General features: G+C 44.1%; 1 protein-coding gene across 4 annotated transcripts in view; it reads left to right on the top strand.

Moving 5' to 3' along the window:
• Positions 1-731: 731 nt before the first annotated feature.
• ARHGEF7 (Rho guanine nucleotide exchange factor 7) overlaps positions 732-17,445 on the top strand; it is a 133,261-nt gene continuing 116,547 nt past the window's right edge. For 2 of the 4 annotated variants that reach the window (XM_045821195.1, XM_045821198.1), the window contains exon 1: positions 734-1,229. In XM_045821195.1, coding sequence (XP_045677151.1) covers positions 1,065-1,229 — 165 coding nt within the window. In that variant the 5' untranslated portion in view covers positions 734-1,064. Of the gene's footprint in view, positions 1,230-17,445 lie in introns of all 4 variants that reach the window. The other 2 variants (XM_045821204.1, XM_045821197.1) reach the window with 2 other exon arrangements.

Below are 17,445 nucleotides of genomic sequence, written 5' to 3' on the forward strand. Positions count from 1 at the left end.
CACTCCAAGGTTTCTTTCTGGTCCTGGCTAGTCAGCCAGCCGCATTCCAGGTGAGGCCACAAGAGCGCAGGAGTGGGTCTCCCAGTAGGGGGCATGCGTGCCGCCAGCCGCACAGCTGGTGGGGGGTGGGGGGGGCAGTGTCTACGCCCCTCCTCCCCCGAGGATCGCAGCAGTGTCCGGAAAATCAATTCCTCCCCAAATTAGACCCATCTGGTTAACATTTAATTATCATTTGTATTCTGTAATTATTGGCTTGCAAGGTAGTGAAGAGAAGCAAACGTCTTGTTTCCAGCACCCCACCCCCAGTCTCCTGGAATAAAACTGGGAAAAATGAAAAGAGCATTCTGGGAAGCATTTAATAATTTAAACATTCATCAATTAAGAATATAAATAAAGGGTTCCCAGTCCTTCAAGGGGGGGAGAGGGCAGAAGAAGGGACAGGGCAGTGAGAGGAGCCTGGTTGGGCTCTCAGGTTTGGAGGGTGCTGCGCGTGGGCCTCGCAGGGCGCAAACGGTTAAGGGTCCGCGCCGCACGCGGATTGGGAGTCCTGGTGAGCCGTCTTTGGCGGGTTGGCTGTAGCCTCTTGGAGGTCACCAGGCCCTTGGGGCTGCGGCCCACTGTTCGGCGCGCAGGTGCGGACGCGCGCGCACTGCCCAGCCGGGGGGGTGGAGGGAGCACGGCTGCGGGGCTCGAGCGTGGGGTGCGTGTGCGGGTGGGGGGCCGGGCAAGGGGCTGCTCCGGCGCGGCGTCTTTTCTTCTTCTCGCAGTGATGTCATCGACAGCAGCGGCTGGGAGCCAGGAGGCGGCGGCGGGGGCGGCGCCGGGCGGCCGCCGCAGGTTCATGTGCTTGTAATGAAAAGGCACTTGACAGTCGGCCAGGACGCACGCGAGGGAGCGCAAGCCGGCCGGACCGCGGCGGCGCCCGAGCCAATCGCCGTCGTCGGCCTCTCCATGGGCGAGCAGAAGGAGGGGGCTGTGAGCGCAACCGGCCCGGCCGCGGCCGCTCCGAGGTGAACCGCGCGGAGACAGGCTCGCGGCGCTGGGAGGCCGGGCGCGCTGCCGCTATGAATTCTGCCGAGCAGACCGTTACGTGGCTCATTACCTTGGGGGTGCTAGAGTCTCCCAAGAAAACCATCTCGGACCCGGAGGGCTTCCTGCAGGCGTCTCTGAAGGATGGAGTGGTCCTCTGCAGGCTGTTGGAGCGCCTGCTGCCCGGGACCATTGAGAAAGTGAGTGTCCCCCGGGCCCGCTCCCCCTCGGCCGACAGGCCCGGGCAGTGGGAGCTTGGGGTGATGGGAGGCCCCGCGCCCCGCCTTGTCCGCACGGTGACCGGGATGCGCGGAGACGCGCGGCACGGGGTAGCTCGCGTCGGCACCTGGTGGCTGCGCAGGGATGGGAGAGCGTGGGGCGCGGAGGAGCCCACGCGCCTCCTTTGTGCGAGGACCGGAACGCCGACTGTGCGGGGGGCGCGCTGGCGGCGCGAGGATCCAGTGGCGGGAGCTCGGGGCGCCATTGTGTGAGGTGTGGGATGGGGAGGGGGCCGGGCCGCGTTCAAGGGGAACGACCTCGAGGAGGCCGGGAGGAAAGGGGAGTGCTCTCCTACGCCCTAAGGTGGAGTCGCCCCTCTCGGTGACCTGACCAGAAAAATTGTGCTCCAGTAAAGCGCACTGCTTCCTTCGAGGCTTTGTTTGAACGGCTTTTGTTGGTGGTATTGTATGAGAGTTTCGCCCCCCATTTAATTGACCAATTGCTGGGCATTTTTTAAAGATGCATTCATCGATAGCTGAGGGCCGGGTTTTGAAATGATATATTACTCTCCCCGCGAAAGAATTCCTCCTGTCTCCAAGCCCAGAGGATGGCAAACACGGTGTTGGAAAAACCTTGGCGTTCCTCAAGGTTGGCTTAAAATTCTAGATTTCATTTTCAGGTTACTACTTGATTTTGAACAGAATCCTTAGCCCTGTAGACCCTGCTTCTCGTCTTCGTGACTGGTGGTTTCCCCGGGGCTGGAGTGTGAACCTTGACCCGTATCTCTGTGAGTGATTAAAGTTTGCTTTCCTCTCCCACAGCTGACAAAGCAGGGGTGAGGGGAGACACGCGCTTTTAAAACCGATGCGTCCCTATATTTCAAAAACACTACAATCTTACCTCATTTTTTTTTTTTGGCCACTATAAAATCTTAAGATCAGCAATTACTTAAAAGGTGTGAAATGAAGAAATTAAACTACGCTATATAATTAGGAAAATCTATTTAATATTTTAAATGGGTGTATTGGCCCTAACACACAATAACAATTTGCTAATAAAAATATTAGGTGACTTTAAAAAGTAAAATGTTTAATTTCATAAGTTTGTGCAGGTCCTGGTGCTACATTTAAAGAACAGTAAAGATTTAATTTGAATTTTGCATGCATACTAATTTTAGGTATTTTTTTTACTTGGAACATATCTATGAAAACATAATCTGCATTTTAGAGTGAGTATCTGTCTGCCTGTGCAGGAAATAAAAAATGTTGCTTGTAAATGAACCTAATGTCACAGTAAAATTATGATTTAAAACAGGAATAAGGAGCAGGATTTAACTTTCAAGATACTCAAAATACTTTGTTGTCATCTGGGTATCAGAACCTCTGGTAATAAAAGACAGATGTTGAAAAGAATTGGAAATGCATGCATGCTAAGTTAACCAAAATAGGCTTATATGAAATACTGTTCCATTCCTGAGAGCAAGTTTCTAAGAAACTTTGTATGTTGTCTAGATAAAAACATATCACTATCAATGTATGTTATTTGGCATATTAACTACATTAATATTGATTGGCAGACTTCAATAATTATTTTCTTACAATGCTGTAGCATGCTTTTCATCTTTAACACAACAAAGAAAGGAATGAATACAACGTTTAGCTTGTTGAAGCCAAATTGAAACAACCCAACATATTCTAAAACTATAGTCATTTGGCAATTTCTTACACTGAAGCTATCCTTTCCTTCCTGTTAGGTCCCAGTTGGTTTGTTTTAGACTGGCTCTATCACAAAATTGAACATCAAAGTAGCCTATTATAGACAGAGCCTCTGATTTTCTGTGGTTCAAAGGTAGGTTTTTGGAGTAAAATATTAGCTATTCTCTGCCTCGGAAAACCTCGGGTTTCAGAAGTTCCATGAGCCTTTTCCATTTTTTGAGAAGAGTCATTTATTTGAGCTTTCTAATGTTTGCATGCATACCAAATAATATATGCCACGAAGCACGCATGCTGAACAGCTTTCACTGGAATGTGGGAATGTTGGTCTGAGGACTTTTTTCCTTAAAAAGGAACTCTTGGAAGCTGAACCGAACATTCGTATGGAATTGAGAGGATCTTCACTTACGCCTGTGTGGCACATGAGCACACAACTGGTTAATGGGGTGTAAGCAGCCTGCAGCTCAGCATTCGCACGTTTATCATTTAAAACTTTGAATCATTAAACTGGGGATAGTGCATAATGGAGAAAAGTTTTGGGATGGTTCAGATTTCCCATGTGCCTTTTATTAAGAAAACATGCTCTAATATGTTTCTTGCATTTTGCTCATTTGTTCTATTTTAGAGCCAGTAAAAGGGTGGAGAACCTAGAGGACAGCCATTTGGTTCATATTGCTCTGCTTGCGTTAAGAAGTTTTTTTTGTTCAGATCCTCCTTTATGCAGTTCTGCTTTTCTTTAAAATGGAAGGTTAGACAGGGAAAAGAGGGGATTATACACTTTACAGGAGCAGTTCAGAAAAGAGGCGTGTTTCATGACTGCTGACAGTATGTGTTCCCTACTGCAGGGGAGTGAAAAATGGGGATCACAGGGTTTCCCAGATCTTTGTATATGAGGACCTGGCACTGATTTTCTCCAGGAATGGCCAGGATGCTTTGCTGACCCACCCGCACTCTTTGCTTCCCTCATTCCTCCTGTGATGAGAAACATGTTGTGAAGGCCACAGAATGCAGAAATACAGAATCCAGTGAGTCCCATTAGCCTTGAGCTCACGAGTTGACACTTGAAGTTTTAGAGGATGGAACATTACTGTAAGATTAATAAAACCCACTAAAATAGTGAAAAACCATGAAATGCATATATATTAATTTTACCTGTAAATCAGCAGATGAAGTTGCTTGATTCACCATGAAAACCTCAAGGAACCTGGTTCTCTCTGTGCTCGTAACATACATGAATCCATAAAGTGCGGCATAGGAGACTCCCCATCAATTAACATTTGTGGAATATAATTGAAAGTTAGATGCTACTTTTAGGGTCTTGCTAAGTGTCCCGGGTGTGCAGGTGTGTGTGCATTTAAACTGGTTTAAACTGTTGGGCTGTGTATTAGTGCCCTGGAGCCGCTATGACAAAGTGCCACAGGCAGAGTGGCTTAAACAACAGAATCTATTTTCTCAAAGTCCTGGAGGCAGATGTCCCAGATCAAGTGTGGGCAGTGCCGCACTCCCTCTGCGGGCGCCAGGGGAGGATCTGTCCTGGCCTCACCAAGGCTTCTGGTGGTTTCTGGGCTGTGGCAGCACAACTGCAGTCTTCCCGCAGTGTTCCCCTGTGGTCTCTTCTCTGTCTACACCTCTTCTTTTGATAAGGACATCGGTCATTGGAATAGGACCATCCTACCCACAGCATGACCTCATCTAAACTAATTACATCTGCAAAGATCTTGTTTTTAAATAAGATGATGTTCTGAAGTATTGGGGGTGTGGACTCCAACATACATTTTTGGAGACACAATTCATCCTAAAGCAGGTTGTGTAATAAATTTGAACCAAGTCCATTTATTAAGCACTTGCCTACCTGCAGGTGCCAGGCCCTATGGGAGATAAAAAGACTAAACTAATAGGTTTGGGGGAGTTTATTACAGGAGAAAACATAACTATAAGAACAAGAACCACATGAGGCAGAAGGGAACCAAAAGTCATGAAGTCAGATGTAGATAAAAAAGAACAGAAGATTTAAAAAATTCAAGGAGACTGCGTTTGAGCTGTCCAGCCTCTGATGACTTTTTTTGACACATGGATTAGAATATGGTTTGTGTTTCCCCAGATTGTGATCTGGCAGCCCTTGGTGATCTTCCACAGCACAGAAAATCAGTGAATTCTGATACAGCATAGGAAAAAGACAGTTCTGTTTTTTAATACGTGTCTTGCTTTCTGATCAGTCCTAAGATTCTGGGGTGTTTAGGAGTGAGGGTAGGGAGAGAAATGAAGTCTCAGTAGCTGCTGGACAGCAGTTCTAAGTGCCCACTGTGAGAAATTTACCTTTTCCTAGGTCCCTTTGCCCCAAGTCAGTTGTCTGCAGCAGGTCAATGGCCTGAGTTTGCCTCCTGTCTCTGTCTCCCCACCCCCGGCAGATGAGCAATGAAGCTTGAAGCTCCCTGTCCCCCCATACCTCGTCTTCCATGAAACTGATCCCTGGTGCCAACAAGTTTTGGGGACTGCTGTCCTAAAGCTGTGGTCAGTGATGGCACTGAGGTATGGTGGTAAGAGTTTCGCTTTGATTTGGAAAGCTGTGCCCCATAGCTGTTGATCGGCTTGTGAAGCACTCATAGAGAAAGTTCTAGTTATAAAACATGTATCTCCTGTTGTGTTTTTACAGAGACTTCTTTAAACCTTGCAAATTGAATTATTGGTTATATCAAATTGCTTCTAATGAAACTACTTACAATTTCAGAATAATTAACTTTGCAATAATAAACGTCTGCTTTTGAAGCATGTGACTTTAAAGAAGCATCTCAACCCTGCACCAGGCTGATTCCTGTTTCGGGTTTGAGGCCCAAAGAAGAGGCAGCTGTAACAACGTTTGCTGGCTCATTCAACATAAAGCAAACAAACCTAAATTCAGCTGAGATTAGGAATGCCTGAAGTGATTTCCCAAGAGCCACACTAGACGTGCTATAGTGTTGCTCTTGGCATCACACATGCACACACACTCTCATACGTGTTTGCATACTCACACACACACATCAGACTTGGGTTGGAGGACACCAGTGGAAAGGATCATGAGATGGCCTTCATCAGGGGCAGCTGCCTCTGTGAACTCTCTGGAGGAATTGGGTGTTTGTGCTATCCCAGGACCTCCTTCTATTAATAGAAATAACACCTGTAATGGCTTTCTCATCTCTTTTTTTTTTTTAAGCACTGCCCACTGTGCCTTTATATAGATTTCTTTAAAGAAAAAAACGTGTGCCCTGAGTTGCAGGCACTATGCTAAACTGCTGATCCCATGTTGCACCCATTTTACAGATGAGAACACAGAGGTCACCCAGCTGGCACATGGAAGCAGAACCTTCCAGTCTATGTCAGAACTTTCCAACCCTGCTGCCAGAGCCCCGTATCTTTCAGGTGATGACAATATTGCTGCTGTTTGAGCATCTGCTGGCTGCCCAACCTGCACTAAATCAAGGGGAGATAGGTAGTTATGCCTTCAGGAATTACAAGGCACGTCAGTAAGCCAGCCAGACAATGTGAGGGACCACAGCAGACAGAACAGAGTCCAGGGCTAGATTGTGCAGCATAGGCTGCTGGTCAGCAGGGCTCCCCAGGGGGCAGGGGCACAGTGGGGTCACTCAGGAGAGCTGGGTAGGTGGCTCTCCGTTAGAGCAAAGCAAAGTTGCTTCCTGGCTGGACAGGACTTCAGAGACAACTGGAAGAGGACACGTTGCTCTAGGGAGTGCTGTCCTTGGGGAATGGCCCCAGGAAAACTCACTTTGAATCTTCTCACTCATCCACGGGAGTGCACACCCAAGGACTACAGTTAAGCTCTGGCTCGGGCATCTGATAACACTCACTGTGGCTCCTGGGCCATCTGACTCTGAGTTTATTGGATGTCCATCTATGCTAAGATTTAAAACAATGCAATACAAATTCATATGCATGCATATAATAAACTTTTAAAATGAAAGCACTGTGTGTGTGTGTGTGTGTGTGTGTGTGTGTGTGTGTATTTAATGAATTTCTTTTCTCTTTAGAGGCAACTGCTCGATATAAAAAATAACAATTGGAGGGGACTGGGGCCCACAAGAGGGGTTGTGGAAAGAGCTGTTCTTGTTTGGTGGGGCATCTCTAGCCTTTTGGATTGAGTGATGTGGCCCAGCTGGAGTTCTCTTGTCCCTGTTACTCTCAGCGAAAGGCAGCAAAGGCACACCATCCCTGTGGGACTCAACTCTGCTATGGGCAGTGTCAGGGCTGGGAGGTTCAGTGGTCCCCAACCCCTGCTGGTCTATGGGGTGGTCCCAGTATGTGCCCTAGAGTCACTCATCCATTCGCTGTGTGACCTTGGGCAACCTGCCTAACTTCTTTGAGTCTCAATTTCTTCCTCCTAAGAACTAGGTTAATGATGTATATGCTTGGAAGGAATTACCATGAGTAGATAGGTGTAAGGGGTTTTGTGCAGTGCTGGGTGAAGTAGGCCCTCGGTACATGATAGTTATTACTTTATGGATTGATGTTGAAAACTTTCCCTGCCATGTCCAGGGAAACTCAAAGCCAGGATTCGAACCTCAGTTCCACCAAAACTTAAGAATACTTCTTTATTCCAACAGCAAGATAGATTCTTGCAACCTAAGGGGGCTGGCAACCCCTCCCTTTCCACCCTGACAGACCTCCATTGTCTGGGTTGGTGGGACCCCTGAATTTGGCTTCCAGAGCTCTCTGGTTTAGCACCAGGTCCCTGCGCAGCTGCTGAGTGTACACAGCTGCTGGCTCCGAGGGGTGGAGGGCCAGGCTGGGGGCTCAGGTTTCACCATATAGAGTTTCATGCTTGAGAAGGGCGAGCAGTGACAGATGGGCAGTGAGGGCCTGACAGCCGCCTGTGTGTGTAGAGGGAGGGCAGGGGCTGTCCCTGGGGCCCGTGTCCTGGGAGACTTTTCTCTCCATCACTTCTACCAAGTTAGGGCAGGAGAATTTATTTCCTAATGTTTTTGTATTTCTAACTTTAGCTCTGAATTTTTAGTTTTATGAACTAGACTGGTAGTTCTCAGCCCTGTTTTTGTAGAATAGTTCTGTGTCTAAAGGCCAGGGAGAAAGGCTAAGGATATTTTTAGATCGGATGTGTGAAGATACATTTCCAACACATTTATTTAAATTATTTAAATCTAATTAATGTATTGGTTGGCCAAAAAGTTCGCTTAGTTATTTCTGTAGGATGGCTTTAGTCGTGCTTAGTTGTCTTTAACTTCATTCGAAATGATTTTGTTAGATTGTATTGTGGCAGTTGTCATAGCAGTGTGCAATTTTAAAAAAACTTATCAAAATTGGTGAATTTTTGTGTAGCCATTTTAAAACTGAAGATGGAAGAAAATATGCACCATTTTTGGCATATTATGCTTTATTATTTCAAGAAAAGTAAAAACACAACTAAAATACAAAAAAGTTTGTGGAGAAGGTGCTGTGACTGATTGAACGTGTCAAAAGTGGTTTGTGAAGTTTCTTGGTACTATTGGCATTTTGGCAAAATAATTCTTTGCTGTGGGGCTGTTTTAGGCATTAGAATATGTTTAGTAGCTCCCCCAGCCTCTACCCACTAGAAGCCAATGTGGGAGACAGCCAACATACTCAAAATATCCAAATCTATTAAGCTATTGGTGAAAATGAATAATGTGTCTTTTATTTTATGGACAAAACTAAAAGGACTTTTTTGCCAACCTAATATTTATTGGGTTCCTACTATTCACACTGTGTGCTAGTGTACACATCATATGCACAGAAAAACATGTCTTTATTGGGTTCATATTATGTCCATGCTACTAATGTATTACATACATACCTGTACACACATGTGTGTTTTCTGCACTGCCTTTCAAGTAGGTCATAAGAGTAACCAGAGGGTTGTTTTTTTTTTTGTTTGTTTGTTTTTTTGAGAGAGAGTGAGTAAGGGAGAGATAGAAACATCAATTTGTTGTTCCACTTATTTATGCATTCATTGGTTGATTCTTGTATGTGCCCTGACCAGGGATCAAACTTACAACGTTGGCATATTGGGACAATTCTCTAACCAACTGAGCTACCCAGCCAGGGCCTTTGGTCCTTAAGTATAAAGTATTTGTGAATTCTCAGTGTGAAGGAATTCTCAAGAGATCATCTAGCCCAAACTCATAATTTTACAGCTGGATAAACTGAGGGCAGTTGACTGTGATTGTGCACGTTGTACACAGTCTAGGGACAGTCATTCACACTGTAGTCTAAATGAATGGTTTCTCCAGGACTGTGCTGTGGGAAGGGTTTGGGGATATGATGTAGAGATGTTAGTCTCAATAGAGGTCAGTCTCCTAGGGCACAAAGCAAATTAAAGGAGGGTCGTGGTAGATTACAGAAGTGGCCTGAATTGGCCACCTCTTCCTGCAGCCATGCCCTTTGTAGAGTGATATTGCAGCTTCTGTCAGAAGTAGAGCCTGTTTCCTCACTTCTTGAATCTCAGCTGGCCAGTGGAATGTGGCAGAAGTGACAGGTGCTTGCTCCAAGCACAGGGCTCAAGAGGCCTTGCTTCTTTTGCAGCTCTCTCAGACTGCCTCCACCTGAGTACAAGCCTGGGGCTTAGCTATTGAGAGATGTGAGACCACATGGCAGAGAGCTCAGTTGTCTCTACTGAGGCCTCTTGTACCCACCTGTAGCCCACCAATCTTAAATACTGGGCAGAGCCCAGCTAAGATCTGCTGAGTTGCCACCTGAGCTAGAGTTGACCAGTGCTGCATGAGCAAGCCTGGTAGAGACCAAGACTGCCCAGATGACCCATAGCCCCATAAACATAAACAGATGCTTATTTCAATCTGACACTGAGGTTTTGTGGCTGCTTGTTATTCACTCTTACTGTGGCAATAGATAGTGGGTACAAGGATGGAGAGTGAAAGTGGAATATTGTGCATAACTTTGTTGTTATACTTGGAGTAGCTTTTTAACAAAGGGCTCATAATCTATCTTTTCTTTTCAAAGAAGCTGTATGTAATTCAGAACCCCAAAAAGGGTATATAGAAGCAATTTAAGCCTCATCCAGTTTATATTGTTTTAGTCTAGTAGAATGTGAATCCACAGTTTCAAGTTTGCTTTGAGTTTGCATAGTTTCTTGCACTGAAGTCTTGTTCTGGCAGTATGGTTTTTGTTAGTAATGCCTGTGTTAAAATGGTGAAGTTTGGGATTATTTATAAATACCCTGGCCTGCGATGGCCTTTCTTTCTCAATTCTGAGTGTCTCACTACTCAGATCCTATGCCAAGAAGATGCTTTTTCATCTATTTCCTGTCTTTAAAATTAGTTTAAGTTTGTAAGAGACTTTTAAGTATCCAAATGCAGTTAGCAAATTTATTTAGAAGTCTTGTCAGGAATGCAGATTTTCTGAAAAAAGCCTGTTGCTTTCTGAACACATGCCAAAAAATTATGACTTTGTCATTCACTTTAAGGAAGAATGTTATAGTGCTTTTGATGGAAAATTAGGAGTTTCAGAAGAATCATGCTGGTGCTGTTCACCTGTGTTGTTGGCTTTCCAGGAGAAGGAAGAGACCATCAGAACATATGGAATCTTATTCTAGGTCTTTATTACTGGAGTAACTTCATTGTGATCTTTCTGTGGTGCTGAAGAAATCACCTTGTTCAAGACCTGTGTTTTTGTACAATAAATCACAGAAAACATTGGTGCTGGTAAAAGATTTCTTCTCATGGAAACATGAAATTGTCTGGACATAGGTCTCCTGTTTGATAGTGCATTTTTGTTTCTTTTGAAAACAAGCTCTATGAATAGAATGTAATCAAATTCTTGAAAGAGTGTGGCAGAGATTAAACTTCTAGAAAGTACCACAGAAGCTGTACTTTTAAGTGACAAGAGACCGGAATGGAGTATCTTGAAGACTTGGATCAACTGAAGACAAATGGAGAATAAGAGTTCATTTATTGTACCTCAGACAAATTACTTTTACTTACTGAATTTTTCAGACTGTAAGAGGTACTGGATCATAAGACATATCTAGGTTTTAGAGGAGGAAAATAGGGAAAAAATTTGAAGCAAAAAATGTGGTAAAATATTTAATAACATAAATAACATAGGCTGCCACCCCTCCTCCCCACAGTGAGCCAGGTGAGCTACATTCGGACTATAAGAATCACCCCAATTTTCCTCCCAAATTTCAGTGGGGGGGAGTGCATCTTATAGTCCGAAAAATATAGTAGATTGAATCCGAGTAACTGCCATGTCAGCAATCCACAGTTGGCTCTTCAAATAAATAAGAGTAATCATGGTTGTGTGTGTGTGTGTGTGTGTGTGTGTGTGTGTGAGAGAGAGAGAGAGAGAGAGTCTTGAGCATACTGTTTATGAATTGTTAAAATAATATTCTGGGAGTGAGAGGGTACTTACCTGCACATAATTAAGTCTTTTGTTGTTTGTTAGTGGAGTTCCCACCTTAAGAAGCTAGCAAAATAAGGGCAAATAAACCCAAAGTAAGTAATAGACAAAAGAGAATAACAACAAACCACAGAATAGGAATCAGTAAAATAGGAAACAGAAAATTACTAGAGAAAATCAACAAAACCAAAAACTGGTTCTTTAAGAAAATCAATAAAATTGACAAACCTCTTAGAGTGATCAGGAAAAATGGAGAAGGCACAATACACATATTAAAAGGATAATAATTGGGTATTATGACTATTTTAACATCAATAAATTCTACAATTTAGATTTCTAAAACAGATGTGCTGTTTTTCATTAAACTGCACACCTGATAAATTGCTCACCTCCATTTCATGTAGTTCTTCTGTTGAATTCTCTTGTTCTTTGTTCTGGGGCCTGTTTCTTTGTCTTCCCATGTTGGTTGTCTCTCTATGTTTGTTTCTATGTATTAGGTAGATCTGTAAAGACTCTGGTGCAGGCCTGTGTCAGACACTGCTTGTAATGGTCCAGGGCAACCTGTTTGGAGCTATCAACAATCCACAGCTTGTGGCTGCTGCTGCTGAGTCTGGTGTGTGCAGAAAGAACCAAGCTGTACACCAAGGCTGACCTTTGCCAGCACCGGGTGTGGGGGAGGGTCAGCTAAAGTCTCAGTTTCCAGAGATCCGCCTCCAACTGCAGGCTTTCTGTTAGGCTTGAAGAGTGAAAGTCTTCCATCTGTACTTCTCAGCAGCTGGTTTAAGCTCCACACCTTTAGGTGAGAGTAATTCCTGCAGGTGGGGCTATTGCTTCCCCTCAGGCTGATGCCTCTCAGAGGGAAGTGCTCTGCCTGAGAGAGATGGCTTCTGCAGCATGGGGTCTGACTCAGCACAGGGATCCTGGTGGTTGTTCCTTCAGTTCTTCAGTTTTCTCCCCAGAGCCACCAACCCCAGACTCTCCTCATGAGGCTCTAGTCCAGTCTTTGCTCCCTCTGCCGGAGCCCCGGGTAAGTGGCTGTGAACAAAATTTTGTGCATTGGCCTCTTAGGCCAATGCTCTCCATGTCTTCAGCTATCTCTCCTTGGTGGACAGAAACCCTGCTGTTTTTCACAGTGCATGTTGTTTGGGTTCCTTTCCTGGTTCTAGTGCTCTAGGCTGGGGAACCCAGGTTGGGGTTTAGAACCCATGCTTCTCCGGGGAAACCCTGCCCCCCAGCTGCTGAAACATCCCTCTGGAGCTTCAGCTGCTGCTCATAGGAGCCCAGCCAGACCTCTCACGCCTCCACATTTCCTTCCAGTCTGGTTGTGGTGATGTGGTTTCTTCCGTAAGTCGCTGGTTGTGTGGCTTCTCTCCAACTAACGTTCAGTTGGTTATTCAGGATGATTTTTCTATAATTTATTTGTAATTTCAGTTTGGTCCTGGGAGGAGATTAGTGAAACTTCCTCCTATTCTGCTACCATCTTGGGTCCTCTCTGCAATTTAGATGAAGTTGTATAATTTCCATGGAAGACACAGACTATCAAAGCTCATTCAAGAAGAAATGGATCACCTTAATAGCCCTACTATATCTATACAGAATTTAAACTTGTAGTTAAAAAGTTTCTCATAAAGAAAATTCCAGATCAGATGGCCTCACTGGTGAAATCTACCAAACAATTAAGGAACATATAAGGAGTTCTCAAGTCTCAATAATAAGGAAACCAACAACCCAGTTTGAAATATGGACAAATGGTTTGAGCAGACATTTCACCAAAGAAGATACATGAAGCCTCTTCAGAAGGTATCCAGTCATGTTATGTGAAAAATAGAGACATTTATTGAAGAAGATAGAAACAGTTGTACATAGGACAATGACGCCACGGTCCCCTTCTAAGTAAGCACCTTGGGACCTCACACAGTTCTCCCAGTTGCTATCATTTGCCCTGTTGTATTTTCCCAAATCTCATCAACAGTCTGAAAGCTCTTCCTTTCAAAGGGAAGTTTTAGTTTTGGGAAAAGCCAGAAGTTGCAGGGTGCCAAATCTGGGCTGTAGGGGGCTGAGTCACCTGGGTGATTTGATGTTTTGCCAAAAAACTCTGCACAAGGCGTGATACATGTGAGGGGGTGTTGACTTGATGAAGCTGCCAATCAGCAGTGTTCATAGCTGCAGCCTTTTATATCATCTGAATAGTTTCTCGGAGGACTGTTCAAGCTTAAGGCAAAAAAAACTTTGATGCGGATTCATTGCTCTACTTAATCAGTCATTTTGAATGCGACAGGCACACAGTACACATGCTCACTCAATGGCATCTACTGCCCCCACTGACTAGTACAGTGAGTGAAGTCATCATTGTTCATGCATGCGCATCCTAGTCCACTCTCCTCGGCTGCCAGGTTACATCAATGTCACGCAGACTGTTCTCTGTATTAACAATGTTTGAACTTTTTCAGTTCAAACAGGCCTTATACACTCACATGAAAGAATGTTCAACATTATCGGTCAGTAGGGAAACATAAGCTGAAATGACAATGAGATACCACTACATACCTATTAGAATGGCTAAAATGTAAAAGACTGATCATACCAAGTATTGGTGAGGATTTGGAGGAACTACTGGTGGGTATGTGATATAGAATTCATTTAGAAACCAGCTTTTTTGTTTCTTAAACATTAAGCATACATTCACCTAATTATTTAGCCATTCTGTTTCTATGTATTTACCCAAGAAAATGGAAACAACATGCCCATACCGAGTCTTGGGCACAAATGTTCATAGCACCTTCGTTTTTATTAGCCATAAACTGGACACAACCCAGATGTTTTTGAACTGGTATATGGATAAATGAAGTATGATATATCCATGGAATACTACTCAGCAATAAAAGGGAATGGAGGAAAATTATGTAGAGTAAAAGAAGCTAGACAAAAAAGTACATACTGTATGATTCCACTTACGTAAAATCTAGAAAATGCTGGGTAACCTGTAGTGACAGAAGGTAGATCAGTGCTTGCTTAGGGACACATTGGGGCACATGGAGACCTTTGGAGATAATGGGTATGCTTATTATAATTCTGGGGATGGTTTCAAAAGTGTACACATGTCAAAACTTATCAATTGTATACTTTAAATAGGAGCACTTTATTGGATGTCATTTATATCTTAATATGTGTTATATGACAGTATTCACACTGGCTGTAATTAAATTTTTTCTTTTTGAATTAAAATGAATTAAAATTATTCATTTTTAGAGAGGGAAGGGGTGGTGGGGGGAGAGAGAGAGAGAGAAACACCAATGTGCGGTTGCTGGGGGCCATGGCCTGTAACCCAGGCATGTGCCCTGACTGGGAATCGAATCTGCGATGCTTTGGTTCTCAGCCTGCACTCAGTCCACTGAGCTACACCAGCCAGGGCGTAATTAAGTTTTTATTGTGTGTAATGGAGCTTTAATTCACTTGACTGACAGTACCCTACTTTTGAACCTAATTGTGAGTTCAGAAACCATGTATAGAATTTTAATGCACAAAGGTAAATAGTATACTTAGATTTATTGCCAGAGAGCTCATTTATTTATTTGTGTATTTTCTCGTCAAATTTTTGTTGGGTATATACTATGTTTTAAGAATTGCGATAGACATTGGACATGAAATAATTACCAAAAATTAGCTAGCATACTCTCTTAGTGGGGTGGAATAACATTAAAGTAATTATATGAACTTGCTGTTTTACAAATTGAGATATGTGCTCTGAAGGAAAAGAACAGATTTTTAAAAGTGTGTAGCAGAGGAACCTGCTTGGCAGAGGGGGATAGGTGATGTTTTAGGGAAGGCTGTCCTCTGGAAGTGGTACTTGAGCTGAGCTCTTACGTGAATAGGCTGTAATTAGGCTGCAAGGGCATCTGTAGAGACAGATACCAGCCAGGCAGGGTGGGGCCTTGGTTTGGTGCAAGATCATGAATGGATTCAGTGCAGAGCCTGTTGAATCAGAGCTCAGAGAGGACACCTACCTGAAATATAAATTTGGGAGTCACACTACAGAGATGTGAACTGAAGTGTAGGAGTGGTGAGATTTCTTGTGGGGAAATTACAGAGTGAAAATGTGAGAAGGCCTTGGAGAACTCAAATGGCCAGGCAGTGCTGACGAGCCTGAAGAGGCTAAGGACAGTGGTCGAAGGGTGGTTAAGTCATAAGAGAGGACGGTGACCAATGGAAGAGGATGGCCAAGACCATGTGCTTCAAAAAAACAAAAAACCTCGGGCAATGTGCTGGGGGTGGGGGGGAAGAGGCCACTGTTGTTAATTGTTCTAGGACAATAGGAATGCACTGGGCTGTCTGGGCAAGCCCCACTGAGTGGTCTCCCCAGTTATTAGTGACCTTATTAGCGAGGGCTCCCGTGTGAAGTAGTGAGGGTGGGCACCTGGTTGGGGCGAGGGTGGGTTCAGGACAGAGAGGAGGGGTGGGGAGGGAGGTTTGTTAAAATCAGGGAGCTCTGAGCACAGGTTTGAGGGGAGCAGGAAATGTTGGAAATAGAGTATGGCGTGTGAGTGGGTTCATTCGAGGAGAGTGGTCAGGTGGCTGGGAGTTCATTGAGAGCCTGTTGTGTGTGGGGATGTGAATTTATAGTGATTTTGCTGGGGATTATGATACTTACCACCTCTCTTGAAAATTTTGTTAAGAGGAAGTTGACCTTCAGTTGTTTTTTCCTTGATAAGGGAAACTCTAGAACTAAACGGTATCCCTTTGAATAGTTTCGGGGAAATATATCTATCATGCTTTTTTCTTTCATTTCCTATATGTTTGAACGTGTTCATTTAAGTACAATGAGTGTTGTGTTGAGGCTGAACAGTTGTCACTTTGAGCACTTCTGAGACTTCCATCTTCTATTAAATGTACAGTAAGTGGCTTTTGAGGTAAAGTTGGCAATACTACTGAAAAAAATTGCTCTTTTTTGTATTTCTATTTTACAATTAATATTTGAAAGTCCAGCTCTGATGCAGAATAAGGCATTATCAGGATGTAAATGTGTAATTTTTAGAAAGTTCAGGTTCATATTGAGGACTATTTGTATTATAATTTTATGAATATACATGCATCTCTTCTGGGATTTGCTTTCCCTCATTTAGAGAATGCTAACAAGTTGTTACCTATAATAAATGAAGGGAAGTAAAAGTAAATCAAGTGGTGTTTATTAGAAATATTGTTCCTTAATAATCACAATAAATGTAAGCAATGTTTAGCTCTGGGTATTCTTTTTCCAGTTCAAAGCAATAAAAATGCACTGCTCAGCTCTGTCTCCATGTGTAGAAGTAAGTCCACCAGTTTTTTTCCCCCTTAATTCTTTTCATTGAGAGGATGGTGGGCAGAGTGTTACTGGGAGGAGGGGCAGGGATATTGAGGGATGTGTGAGACCCACATACTCACTGAGGAGCTTACAGACTGGAAATATCTGGGTTGGTTTGGTTTTTCTTCTCTTAGAGCCGAATGTGGCATAGCTGCCCAACATTGGTTTTTGTCCATTATACATAAAAATGTTAGTCGTATTACCGACACCAGAATTAGTAGTATGCACATTTCAAGTTGTTTTTGAGTAAGAATGGGCTTTCCATCATTTTGTGCCTTTGATTTTAGGTGGTTATGTAGGTCTTACATTTACGTGTGTGTGGCTTGTGAAAATACATAAGCTACCACCCCAGAGTTCCTGATTCTGTAGGTCTGGGTGGGGGCTGAGAATCTGCATTTCTAATGAGTTCTCAGGTTGTGCTGATGTGGCTGGTCCAGGGGACCACATCTGAGAGCCACGGACAGCCTAGTGATCAGCACATCAGTACCATAATCTGGACCGGCCAGATTGCATGCATGGCCCTTTAAGGAGACGGGAGACTGAGGTGTGATCAGCTGGGGGCTTTCCCCCAGGTGAGCACTGGCTGCTTGCCTACCTGGGATACCGCCTCATACTTGAGAAGTTTCCTAACCAGTGCCTTTTAGTTGGAGATAGAGCAGACCCCATGCTGCCGCCCTGTGGGCTTTTGGAGCATTAAGCATGGAGGTGGAGAGGTCGGAAAGAAATCCTGCCTGGGGTTGGAAGGGGCACTCGGAATATACCTGA

This window comes from Phyllostomus hastatus, unplaced genomic scaffold (assembly GCF_019186645.2).
Source record: "Phyllostomus hastatus isolate PE091 unplaced genomic scaffold, TTU_PhHast_1.1 phas_scaffold_46, whole genome shotgun sequence".
Taxonomy (NCBI): Eukaryota; Metazoa; Chordata; class Mammalia; order Chiroptera; family Phyllostomidae; genus Phyllostomus; species Phyllostomus hastatus.